The sequence below is a fragment of the Xyrauchen texanus genome, chromosome 18, assembly GCF_025860055.1.
Source record: "Xyrauchen texanus isolate HMW12.3.18 chromosome 18, RBS_HiC_50CHRs, whole genome shotgun sequence".
NCBI classification, from domain to species: Eukaryota; Metazoa; Chordata; class Actinopteri; order Cypriniformes; family Catostomidae; genus Xyrauchen; species Xyrauchen texanus.
Window position 1 is genome coordinate 7,924,450 of NC_068293.1, and position 14,298 is coordinate 7,938,747.

At 38.9% G+C, this 14,298-nt stretch overlaps 1 protein-coding gene across 2 annotated transcripts; it reads right to left on the reverse strand.

Annotated features, from left to right (window-relative positions):
- Nucleotides 1-1,013: 1,013 nt before the first annotated feature.
- Nucleotides 1,014-13,553, reverse strand: insig2 (insulin induced gene 2). Of its 2 annotated transcripts, XM_052148724.1 has the most exons (6): nt 13,432-13,553; nt 7,908-8,219; nt 7,590-7,714; nt 6,046-6,212; nt 5,867-5,966; nt 1,014-4,168 (listed from the first exon to the last, which is right to left on the reverse strand). In XM_052148724.1, exons 2-6 carry the CDS (start codon nt 8,152-8,154, stop codon nt 4,127-4,129), a joined length of 681 nt encoding a protein of 226 aa, XP_052004684.1. In that variant the 5' UTR covers nt 8,155-8,219; nt 13,432-13,553; the 3' UTR covers nt 1,014-4,126. The 2 variants fall into 2 exon arrangements, with proteins under 2 accessions (XP_052004684.1, XP_052004685.1); XM_052148725.1 differs by lacking the exon at nt 13,432-13,553 and having other exon boundaries at nt 7,908-13,367.
- Between the last annotated feature and the right edge of the window lie 745 nt (nt 13,554-14,298).

Consider the following 14,298-nt stretch of genomic DNA (forward strand, 5'->3'; position numbering starts at 1 on the left):
GGCCAGTTGAGTGTTTACCAATATGTAACATCATAATTTCTTACAATAACACACAGACACTGACTTTTGGACCTGATGCTGATAACAGCTCGGATGGTCCTTTTCCTCTTTGGCCCAGAGAACAAGAAATTTGTTTTCAAAAACTATTTAAAATGTGGACTCGTAGTAGCTCAAAAAACGATTCCACTGTTCTACTTTCCATTTCAGATGAGACCGAGCCAAGAGACAGTGTTGATGTAGGGCTTCTCCTTTGCAGAGTAAAGTCTTAAAGGGGTCATGACATGAGAAACCAAATTTGCCTTGATCTTTTGGTATATAAGAGGTCTTTGTATCATTAAAACCTCCTGCAAGTTTAATATTTTAAGACGTCCTCCCCATTCTAAACGAATCATTTATTTAATCAAGCTTAAAATACAGCTCGTTCTGGATTCATGGTTAGAAGTGACGTGTCGGTTAGAAGTGACGTAACAGCGTTTGCATATGACCGCCTCCAGCACAAGATAACTACGATTTAAGCGCAAGACAACTACGCTCATTTCAGTATCGCCGTGCGCCTCACAAGTGTTCAGTCGATGGACAGCGAGCTCTGACAGAGACTGCTTGTGCACAGGAAAATTACGATGCCACACAGATGTGCTGTTCCTGGCTGTGGTCAAACAAAACCTCTGAATAAGCTGCCGAAAGATCCAGACGTCAGGGAAAAATGGATGCAGTTTATTTTTTGCGGACGCTCCAGTCACGGCAGTGTTAACTTAAGCGTTTGTTCTGTACATTTTAAGGATGACTGTTTTGAGAACAAATCTCAATATGATGCTGGCTTTGCCAGAAAACTGTTGCTCAAGGATAAGTCCGTGCCGACTATTCTGGGAACAACGACGACGCAAACTGTAAGTAATCTATTTTAAACTTTAAACTACTTTTGAAAGCGCAATTTCATTCATTATGAATAATCGCAGTGTTTTTACTTAGTTTACTTGCATATTGTTCTGGCTGGGGGCGTCAATAATTGATACATAGGCACTGACGTTAGCCAATCATAACAGTGGGCGTTAACACTGAAGTCTTAAATGGAAAACGCCCCCAAAACAGACTGTTTGAATCAGAGGATGAGAAACAGGGTGGGAAAAGGTCATAAATCACTAGATTTTAAAAGTTTTTCTTAAAAAAAATATATATTAATACTATAATTGCACCTAAGGGAACATAATAATACAATAAAAAAAACCATGTCATGACCCCTTTAACTTGCATCTGTTGATGCAGCGGTGAATGGTGTTGACTAACAAAGGTTTACTATAGTAATCCCGAGCCCATGTCGTGATATCCATGATGGTTTATAAGAGAGTGACATTTGAGTGATAGGAGATCATGTACATTCAGAAGTGGTTTTCCAGCAGGACAACGCCAAACCACATACTGCCTGGAATACAAGTGCACTAGTCCGGGTGCTAGATTCACCTGCCTGCAGTCCTAGGCTGTGTTTCCCAAAAGCATCTTAAGCCTTAAGTAGATTCTAGAAATCATTGGTGAAAATAGTCTCTACGATCAACTTAAGCTTGCAATTATTTTGGGGAAATGCAGTCCTGAGCTGCATTATGAAGCACACTATACGGCAACAAAGACTTGTACAACTTTACAGCTAAAGACCAGCATAATGGATGAATGGGGGAAACTTCAGCTTGCTAAACTTAAACTTGTGTCTTCAGTGCCCAAATGCTTAAGTGATATTGGAAGAAATGGTGATTTTACAAAGTGGGAAACACTCGATTGGCCCAACGTTTTTAGAGCATGTTGCAATCATCTATACAAATACAATTTACAAATAACTCCTTTTTGTTTTATTAGCATTTTCCATTCTGATCCAACTTTAAATATTTGAAGGAAACAAAGAAAATTTTAAACAAATATCACCAGTGAGCACATTTTTTATTGGGCATCTTTTTTCAATCAGGATGCAGTTTTGCCAAATTATGTAAAAAGTGTAAAAACATTATTAAATAGTGTGTATTGAGGATCCATAAAATGTTAGCTAGAAATAAGTCTTAGAAAGTTGGGCTTTTTATTTAAATGTCATTTCCATCAGCGTAATTTCCACCACAGAATTCTAATAAACACAATACAGAATTTGAGATGTGCCGGGAATTGTCATGACTATCAAAAAATTTAAAAGACACATATGTTGTGATGCATGCACATACACTGTTGGACATTGTAAGTAAACAAATTAAATATACTAGTGAGTGTGGAAAAAGTTTTAATAAGACTACTTTATATATAACCACTTGGATGTTAGGGTGCATGAGGCAGTGAGAATCATTATGCAATAAAACATTTATCTTAATATCAATTCAAATCAATTCTCTAAAGAAGAAGAATTGATAAATACAATAAATACATCAACCTTTATTTATTGTATTTGGTATAATAAGAAATTTAGCAAAGACACGCTTCGTACTGTACACCAACTGCATGGGACACTTTGCCTTGATGACAAAGGGGCCTGCTTTACGCCAGCTTGGTGTAAGAGCATGACTCCAAACTTAATAGAACCCCTCTGGTTTGTGGGTTGCCTCTCTATGAAAATAAGGGACTATTTTGGGTCTGTTGACAGTATCAGAGTTGATTGCCACAGAAAATCATTTTTGACTCATTCCACAGTTGGTAGCGAACAATTAAAGCCTATGTGGCAAGTGTACAAAACTCTGAGTAAACGTTTTAAATATGCAACTGTTGCCCTGTTATGAGTCCAGATCCCCAATTAGGTTAAAAACTGTCAAACTTGGCATAAAAGTTGAAAGAAAAACACTACATACACAAAATATTATAAGATTTAACACACAAGAACAGATCATCAATACATTGCAAAGAAAGTCTCTTTTTAATATTGCAGATGTAATAACAATAACAAGTAGCCTAACATCTTCCAAAACTTCCAACTTAACTCCCAAAAACATTTAGTGTGATTAAAAATAGATTGTGGGTCAAGCAATCACCAATGCATGGAAAAAACATGCTTTCAGACGATCACAAATGATCTTTAGAACAGTTCCAGCGAGACTACAATTGTTTTAAGTTGTGAAAACCCACTGTAACGCTTGATAAAGATGTTCTGCCTATTCACTATTTTCATACAATTTTCCTTGAAATAAAATACATAATAGTAATTTCCCTTAATGTATCCAAAACCAGTGAACAGACGGTGGTCTGCCAGTTTATCTGTTCTTTTAATTCCAAGCTCGATCTGTTAAGGCTTTGGTAAAAATCAACGGCATGTCACTGAGAATCAAAATAATACAGATTGTATTCTGATGTCAAAACAACTCTTTGTATATGACTTAGTATAAAGTGATCTCTAAAGCTAAGGAATGCTTCATTCAGTCAGAACTGAGGTATTATTCAGGTCTGGCAGGGACTTATCTGGTTATTACAAGAAATGCAATCAGTAATAAACTATTTAAAGCAGTAATAAACATCAATCCTTTAGCTAATGAACACAGGCTGGCGAGTAACAGCAAAGAAGTTACTCCGTGTTGGTTAGTCTGTTGTAGAATATGGTGTGAGGTGGGAGTCAGCTGTGCTATGATGCTCTCTGGTGGTGGATTACAGACACAGCAGAATTGAGATGCCCTTTATGTAGTGAAATGTAAATGATCCCTCACTAAGAACCAGGTGCCCTTCCATAATACTCTATTATACCTCAAACTCCCCTTTCCTGCTAATTTTTCTGTATGAAACATCGATAAATGAGAACCGATGGTGGTGCTGCATCCAGATGACACTCCTTCATCCATCGCAGAGGATGGAGGTGGCAATGGTAGTATTTTGTTAATATATTGTCTTGTGTTTGAACAGTCAGAGTCATTTTGGCACTTTACTATAGCCAATAGTGTTTTAGCACTGGTGCAGACGGTATGAGTGTGTAATCGATTGCATACCCTGCTGTTGCACACTCTGAAAACCTGAGCGTCAAAGAACATATCCGCAGGCATTTATCATAATACTGTCCCATCCTCAAACACAGCGAGCAGCCCCTCTTAGCAATGGATCACTCTGATAGTCATTGTGCTCTCGATTGATCCCATGCTTCTTCATCCTGGATTTCCTGATGTGGGCAGTGGCTTCTCCATTAATCCAGATGGGTCTTTTCCTGACTGACTATGTACTCATACTGTAGGAAGAAAAAATATACTTTAAAGCGTTGTTATAAAACCTAGTGATCTGCCCATCCAGGCAACATTTTTAGGCATCATAAGTTTAACTCTCAATGTGAACACACTTTCAAACAGCAAAAATGATGTCACCTTACATGATACCCTGTTTTGCTGAAGTTCAAGAAAGGACCATTGAATATGGCAATCCAGGAATACATTGTGATTAACTCTGTGAATGTTTTCATCCATGATGCTTTTTTTCCCTCCCCTTTTCTCCCCATTTGGAATGCCCAATTCACTCCCAAGTCCTCGTGGTGGTGTAGTGACTCGCCTCAGTTGCCTCGGTGTCTGAGACCGTCAATCCGCGCATCTAATCACGCGCATTACCGCTGGGACATAGCGCATGTGGAGGCCCACACTATTCTCTGTGGCATCCACGCACAACTCACCACACACCCCACCGAGAGCAAGAACCACACATTATAGCGACCACAAGGAGCTTACCCCATTTGACTCTACCCTCCCTAGCAACCGGGCCAATTTGGTTGCTTAGGTGAACTGGCTGGAGTCACTCAACACGATTCGAACTCGCGACTCCAGGGATGGTAATCCGCGTCAATACTCGCTGAGCTACCCAGGCCCACCCAAGATACATTTTTAAGAAGACTGTCAATTTAACATGTTAATTCAGTGCGATTAATTGTATACAAACAATTAATCACGTCCCCTGAGTGTACGTTAAGGAAGTTTCCTACAGACGGAGCAATTGAAGCTTGAAGTACCACCTTCATCATGTTTAAGCGACTTGCAGTCAGCAGGAGGTAGTCAACCCAACTCCAGTTATACAGGTAAAGGCAGTTTTACACAGTAATCTCAGGCTCTCTGTTCATTTTCAATGGGAGAGAAGCGGCAGAACAGAGGTGATCCAAGCGGCACCGCTTTCCACAGTTGTTCACGAGAATCCCGCTGCTTTGTCATGCACAAATGTCTGTGGCACACACTGCTCAAAAAATTTTAAATATCTTTTCGTGGCTACCACTTATTATTGCCTAACCGGAGGTGGTTTTATTCACAACTGAGCTATATACAATGTTTCTTTGAGTTTATAGACATAAATAGGAAATGGTAATCAATGGTAAACTGAGTGAAACTGAGTGGTTTACCAGATGATAATAGACTATGTTTGGAAACCTGTATAGCTTGTGAAAAAATAGACAACTGTGGGATGTATTTTGTCAATTTTGAAAATGGGTAGTTTTTCATATCCCTATGATATTATTCATAATTATTAGATATTCAAATATCTGGGGGCCTTTTTTGATATCCATTTAATGTGGTTAATTCAATTAATTAATCATTATACAGTATCATGTAATTAATTCAATTAAAAAATGTAACCAACTTCCCTAATTTTAATAAAGCTGTCTAATTAAAAATGCACTATTTCTGTCAGAGTGAGGACCATATGATAAATGCAAAGCTCCAAGATACTAAGCAACTTCTAGCTGGTTCTAGCTTCTAACTTCTACCACTGAGCATAACAAAAAAAGTATATTCACAATAGATATTTCTATGTCTTTTTATTCATTTCAATTCCAGGCATAGAAATTAAAATACTCAAATTCCCATTTATTTCCAGGTTTTCCCATGACTGTGGGAATCCTGTCATTAGGAAAGGGAAAAGTACGTTTATGTGAGCATGTGTGAGTGTTTACCAGAGCTAGTTGCCTTCCGATATTCCCCACAGTTATCACACCCGCAAAGAAGATACATGGCAGCCAGGACCGAATGTACAGGAAGTCAGGAGAGGTATACCTGCACACATATTTACAATCGTGTACAAATGGTATGAGCAGAAGATGTTTGTAGTGTGTTGGTGTGTCACAAAACTTACTGAAAGACTCCATTGTAAACCAGTAGCTGAGTGGCCAGTGTGGCGAGTATTGCAATGATGACTCCCAGCCCAAAACCACTACGTGAGCGATCAAACGTCCACCACAGGCCAACAGATAAGGCAGCCAGAGTCAGTGACAGCTGCACGTTATTTGCAAAGTCCACCTTCTGATATCAACAGTGTTAAAGGCAACAACTCGTACAAAAATGAACTCCATAATAAGCACCATCATTTGTGTGCAGTGTGCTGAGAAATGCTGCCAATCGGAACATTTACATGCACTTTAAAAGTTCGGTCTAATTAAAATAATGAGTCATTTTTAAATGTCACAAAGGCTTTAGTCAGACAGAAATTGTACCAAATTAGCAAAGTTAAACTAAAAGACCTACTGTAGATATTGTGACTGTAACTACACATTAAATTGCACCACAATTGGCGTTGGCGTTGTGCACATACTCCGAAAAACAAAGCTGATGCACAACACGTACTGTACATATTTAACACTTGTTGAGCTGACATCATTCCTCCAAATTTTCAGTTACACATTATCATGTATACTTGGAAAGACAGATGAAGACAGTATCTCGACTACGCAAAAACCCACTGGAGCTTGATTATAACTGCACATGTACAACATACCACTGCAGAAAAATCTTTTGCTTTTAGTTTTATTTTATCCTCCTGTTCTGAAACTTTTGAAATCCTGTAACACTCTCACAATGACCATGTATATATGCACTTACGAAAACGGTTTATTGGCATTCTGAAATGTCATGTAAACAGGAACACAAATAGGTTTCTCTATTGGAGAATGCGGCTTACTGTGGCCATGTAAACGCATAAGCGGCATTATGGTGGGTGTTTGAAGAGTGCGTGTGGATGGAACAGACCGGGATAACAAACATCATAGGATGGAGCCCAACAATAAGTCAACACAGCGGAAAGAATTCAACATTTCTGGGTTTACAAATCATAAATTATAAACTATACCCATTTATACACACCGATGTAAAATATCTACTATCCTTCACATTTGTGTATATGCACTCAAACATTGGGAAAATCTTGGTGTTTTACATAAAAGGGGAAATTCCACTATTGCAGTACAATTCAGCTGCAGATTATGAAAGAAAGTGAAGGAAACAAACACAGCAACAACTCTGGAAAAACTGGAAATAAAGCAAAGCAACAGATAAAATAGTGAAGTCTACATCGGATGCCATGTGTGGTATTTACACAAGCGTCAAGGGAAAATTACGTTTCTGTGGAGAAAGCCATTACCTACCGAGCCGCATGTATACAGAAGGAAAGAGTATGCTGCTTATATAGTGCATGTAATGCTGTTTTCTCATAATAACCCGCTTTCTCGCAATAAGCCGCTTTCTGGTGTCCATGTAAACATAGTGATTGATCCCAAGACTGACTGCATGAATGGAGGTAAATCTACTGCAGCTGACGAGAAGCACCTCATTCTTTTTTTCTTTTTTTTTAAAGGTTGAAAATAAAAAATAAAATGTGCAATGTGAGATGTGTGAGAAGGATACAGCACTGGCATGATTTATGCCCACAAAGACGGCCACACAGCGCATCACATTAGACCACTCTCTCTTGAGTTTATGGGGCTCCCCCAGACGACTGTCCATACAGGGATACAGCAAACCTATCAATGCTGGAAGAAGATGCGTAGCATTCAGTGGCTCATTAAAAAATAAAACATCATAAATCTCAAAGGCTATGCAAAGTGTTGGGAGAGACAACCACATTTATTTGCAGGACTGAATCCCCCCCAGTTATTTTTTCCTTATTAATTCCATGTTTCAGTACAGAGCATGTGTTAGTACAGCGAACATATGTGTGTTTACCTGCAGCTGTTCCGCAGCAGGGTGGAACCCACCAGGCAGATGAGAAAATGCTGCTGATGACATCAGGAGGGAAAAGAGTGACGTTACGCTGCACTTGTAGCAGGTTTAGCACCAGTGCCAGGAAGACGCCCACCATAAAGAGCATGGCAGCACGGATCATCAGATTTATTTTCTGATTCGTGATCATGCTGATGTAGGGCCCACGTCGCATAGGAGCTCCATTGCTCATTGCAGAATTCTCCGCCATGCCCGCAGTGACACAAGGAAAACCCAGACAACCTACATCTGGTGCTGTCAACTGACATCACACACCTGTAGACAAGATCATGATGAGGATGATGCAATGCTTCTATAATCATTAATAATAGAGGACGACCGATTGTGGATTTTGCAGATACCGATAACTAATGTGGTGGAAAAGGTAGCTAACTGATTAGTCAGCCGATAGCGCTTTAAAATCGATCTATATAATAACAAAAAATAGCTAATTCTTTCCTTACAATGAGGGGCACAGACATTGAGGATGCAAAATTAATACAATTCCAAAAGCAGTTTATTGTGCAAACAAAATCCCCAAAATAACCAAAGAAATTAAGATTTGGTGCATAACTTGGGAATCTTTACTTTAAACAAGGGCGAAATACACTGGGGGGCTCTTATTTTGAAATTATAGATTTTTGGCCCGGTTACAATTCTCTATATGTGAGTATTTACCAAATTAAGCTTTTTACACTCTATAGACTCACCAAATGAAGAGTTTTGTATGTATATACTTCACCACATGTTGATTGATATGGAATAAGAAAAAGGAGGAAAATAAAATAGTCAACTATTGACATATATATAGATATACATTGACGTATCATAATTGATAGATCCAAAAAGCAACTATCGGTACCGATGCATCAGTAAAACCAATAAATCGGTCTACCTCTAATTAATAACTGCAATAGCTATTAATAGCGGAAAAAAACATATTGCTTTGGAATTGTATTATACTGAAGCTACATAGATTCACAACTAATTTTGCTTCAGGACCTAGAAGCAAAGTGGATACAGTGGATGTTGAGTAGTGACCTTAGTCAGTTCCAACATTTTTTTTATCATAGAAAAGTAACAAGACTGTCTTATACATGAAATCCAATAATATTACATAGCTGCATAAAGGTGCAGTCACACATACCTTTTCACAGCAAAATCCTGCAGGCAAAGTATGGTCATTCCAAAGGGAATCCGCACAGTCGTGAATTTCACGCAATGGACTTCGCGTGGAGTTCAAGTTTGGTGAACTTTGACAGTAGAAATTGCTAGGGATGGGTGATACCACTTATTTTCTTTTCAATCTGATATCAAGTACGATATCGCCAATATCGATCCTACTATTAAATAGAATTTTTATGAATTCTTTGGTTGAAATTAGTAACTTTATTATTACTTAAATGTTTTATATATTTATGTATTTTCTATGTACATGTTAACAGAAAATTATTTGGCTGCTTTGTTTACCCTTTAAAAATCAGAATAAGCCACATATAAAACCACAAAATGACCCATAGATATTATTATATGGTTTCTATTACTGAAACCAAGTTACCATATGGATACTACAGTAATGCTGTAGCAAAACCATGGTTATTTGAATCAAGAAAAAGAAAAACATGGTTACTACAGTCGTGGTTACTACATGGTTAATACAATATTACTACAGTAAATCCATGGGTAGTTTTCATAAGTGTATCAATTATTAACGAGAATTAAAGATCATTATCAATGTTGTAACACAACTTAATTTAAATAAACCAGTAAAAATTGTCAAACAAGCCCAATATAATACATGTCATGTCTAGGCTTGTCATTACTTAGTGTGAATAACTCCAGATGCTGTTTTTCTGTCATTTCCTCATGAAAGCACTGCTCCTGTCATGTCGTATCATCATATGTTTTGCTCTTGTTCTTTCCTTCTACTCTTATGCCATCTATTGGCTCTCTTTTGTTACTTCTCTCCTTTTCCCTCACTCCCCAGCTGTCTCTCGTCTCCCCTTAATTCTTCGTCAATTTCCTTCCCACCTGATTCCGTTTTCCCCGCTGATTAGCGCTCTACTTCTTTCCCTGCTTTCTCTGCCTTCATTGTCTGAGTCTCACTTGAGAACGCCTACACGCTGTTTCTATCCACAGTCTGAATTGTCGCTGTCCAGTCCTGTCCTGTATTTGTTTCCGCTCCTCTGCACCCCTCTCTCCGTTAACCACCTGGATTTGTGTTCTACTCTGTTCGCCCCTCGCTGCTAGAGGTCTGGTTCCCATGTTCTCCCCTCTATCCCTGCCAACCCCAGGGGAATCCACAGCCTGTCGGCACCACACTGCAAGCCCCGGCAGCCGCCTAAGGGACGCCCGCTAAGGAGCTCTGAAGACTGCTCCCTTCATTCTTCGCCCACGCTGCGGGTTGTTTATGTTTACCTTTCGCATCTCAAGGAGAAGACTTCGTGTTCTGTTGTGATCTAATTACGAACTTTCATTAAAGACTGCTTTTTGTTATATCGCTTTTGGGTCCTCACTTACCTCACATCAGCTCCATCTTTGAACGAGTGCTATGAAAGAAAATGTGAGTGCTGTCTGACTGCTGGTGTATTTTAGCATTTAACAATTCTGGTGCCATGCAACTATTCATGCATATAATATTTTTTTTCCACTTTGAAGCTTATGAGATGCATAAATATTCCATCCATCCATCCATCCATCCATCCATCGTCAACCGCTTATCCTGTGTACAGGGTCGCGGGGGGCTGGAGCCTATCCCAGCTAACATTGGGCGAAAGGCGGGGGACACCCTGGACAGGTCGCCAGTCCATCGCAGGGCCACACATAGACAGACATACACTCACACTCACCTCCACATCCACATCCACACCTAGGGCAATTTTTTGGAGACACCAATTAACCTAGCCTGCATGTCTTTTGGATGGTGGGAGGAAGCCGGAGTACCCGGAGAGAACCCACGCAGACACGGGGAGAACATGCAAACTCCACACAGAAAGGCCGGGGCAACCAGGGTTTGAACCCACGACCTTCTTGTTGTAGGAAGTTGTTTGGTTTGGCAGTAACCTCTATGTGGGCGATGCATTGTACACAACTACACTGATTATTCACAATGGACAAGGATATCATTTTAGCAGTGAGATCCTTTTTAACTTCATTCTCCTAGAGTATAAAGTGCAGCATAAATATAGGCTGCTTGGCAGTCATTTTCTGCTTATTTCACACGCGCTCAACATTCACCCACACCTTTTTCGCCCATGGAATTTCGCCATTTGAAGGTGTGCTTGACCACGTCTTAAGCTCAACAATATGCAAAATTATTAAGGCTGAATAGGAAAATTGGCAGTTTTGTACATACATAAAACTACAGTAGAAGATCTGCACTTCAGGATCGCACCGGAAATAGTTGGTCATCCGGTATTTCTTGCTTACTGTTTAATGAATACTATGGACTCGGATATACTACTCCATTGGCATACTGTTTTTGGCATACCGGTACTACTGTATATAGTATGGAAGTATGGATATTTGGACACAGCAATAGTTTCAAAAGTATAGCCACAAGACAAACATTGTTAACATTATTTAAGTGTGATAAAATCAATTGCTAACCTTATCAGAGTAAAGTTACATATATCCAATCCAATGATCCAATATTACAACGAAACCCTATAATTCCAGGATTGGATATAACTGTACACAGAAAAGGTTAGTAAATTATTACATCACCAAAATCTTGCTAATATGTATAATGTTTACATCCTGTGGCTGTACTTGTAACTATTGTAGAGTTAATGGACTGTCCCCATTCACTTCAAATACAAACCGTTTTTTTGATTGTTTTTTAAATAAACAAGAGGCAAGTTGAAATAATTTTTTTAGGTAAAATTATGCCACAAATGCTGTTGACTGAGCTTAAAGGTGCACCAAGTAAGATTTTAGCAAGGATTTAGCTGGCTTATACTCATCCTATTGGTCCCAGTAGTTTGCAGTTTTGCACTCTATACTGACACCTATCGTCCTGGAGTGCTGTCGCTTCTTATCAAATGTATTTGTATATGATCTACTTAGTTACTTTTAATTGGTGTCTTTATCCATCTCAAATTACACACATCCCTATAATGGACATTCTTCTATCCAATCAAAAATCACATGTCTGCGCATTATTGCGCAATGGACTGTGACCTGACACCGCTTTGTGCTCGCAGTTGGTGTTTTATGTCGCACTGCTTAAGGCCGATCCACATGGGGTGCGGCAAGTGCGAGTGTCAAGTTCATTTTCAATGAGAGGCACATGGAAAGTGGCAAATGGCAGGCGGTTTTGCTAGCGGTGCGCAGGCGGCACGCAAGCGGAGCGCAGGTGGTGCGCGTACACCCAAAATCCTGCCACTTTCACATGCACTGCTGTTGGTGTGGTGTAGGTGACTTAGCGAGTTCTTGCCGCCCCTGAAATCACGACACTAGCACCGCCTTGACTGCACAAAACGCTTCCTCTACTAGAGAAAGCAGCAGCCGCGCGGCGATTCCACCGGTTGCCACGTCCCTTGTGAAACGGCCTTTACCCATGAGCTGCGCTGTGAGAGGTCGTAGCTGTTAAATCCCTCCAGCGGGAACCTCTTATTTGGACATTTTATCTTTCCACTTTTATTCATTCTGTTTGAACTGTCTGGTGGATCACACTCATGTTTATCAATACCATTCCATAATTGGGAACACTGATGACCATTGCATGACACAGAGTCATGTGTTGTCAACATGGCCACATCGCCTGTGAGGGGGCGACCCGCTCCATGTAAAATTAAACAGCTTTTATAGTTATAGTTTTAGACTGTATTCTTCATCTCACGTGAGTGTAAATATTTTTCAACATATTTATAAATAATCCTATTCATGTGTTTATGTGTAAAACTTTTTTAATTAACAAAAACTTACTTAGTGCACCTTTAACTTGTATTGAACCCGGAATATTCCTTTAAGCCTATTTATTTCGCAATCCTAAGTATACGTGACTGTATGGTTAATTGCATTGGTGTTATTTGCACTGATCCAGGTGAACAATTCCTGCTATGAGTGTACTGTACAGTTCCTTGCAATAAAAACACCAGCTAAATGGCACAAAAACACATAAACATTAAAAAGGTCACTGTTGATCACTTGGCAGTTCTCAAACAAACCTGTATCTCTAGCTAAAGCGAAGTGACCAAAGGCCACATCAGCAGGCCAATACAGCTCTAACATCGTTAAATATGTTACTTTGATGACATCTCGGCAGTAATGAAATTTATGAATAATTCACATTGTCCAAACACAGGCAATGATGAAAGCACTAGCAGGTCGAGGATGTCGGAATCTCAATTTGTAACATCCACACTAGTTTGTTCAGATCTAATGCGGGAGAATATACCCTTGTTAATTTCGGAATTCATCCAAAAATCTGCGGCGACTGGCTATATTGTAGTTTTTGCTTTATACATTGACATAAACCACTCACCGTTGTGCCGTTTTAAATGATCTAGTTCTCTCTCTCTCTGAGTCTGAACTTGTCTCGAACGGAAGTCTGTTTTGCGGGATAATGCTGAGGACTTCCGCCTCGCTGGTCGTGCGGCCCCGTCAGTAGCCAATCAGAGGAGGAGCTGGTGACGTAATGAAAAAGAGTTTCGCGAGCCTTCTTTCTGAACGCAAAAACGTTAAAAGATAATTAATGTTAAGCTTTTATTCACAGTTTCACACATACTTTCGAAACGTTGAGCAACTATAAATGTAAAAACTTACACAGTAATACCAAATAAGCAACCAAGGGCAATGATTCAAACTCTATCCTAAAGTATCAATACTTCCGATTTGATGTTTCATCGAGAACGTCAATCCTCAAATACAAATACCGAATCTAAAAAAAAAAAAAAAAAAGGATTCGTGATTTTATTGTTCAGTTTCGATGAAAAAATAACAACATATCTACACGCGATATTTATTTTAATGGGCTTTAATGATGTTTGTCACAAGTCAGTTTTAAATTTAAGGTGATCCAGCCATTAATCATGTTCAGTAATTGGTAATAAATGCTAAATAATAATAAATATTTAAAATAAATTATAAAAAGTGATATTTAAAAAATATATATAATAATGTTAATAAATGTTCTGTTACGTTTAAGCCTATAAATGTAATTTATATATCTATATATATTTTTTATATGTAATTTATATATATATATATATATATATATATATATATATATATATATCCACCGTTAGTTCCGGTCCTCAAATCTGATTGGACGAGTGACATTCTATGAGCACTGATGGTGAGACACCATCAGCACTCAGACTTTTCACTGTGTGTGTATCACTCCGCGTTC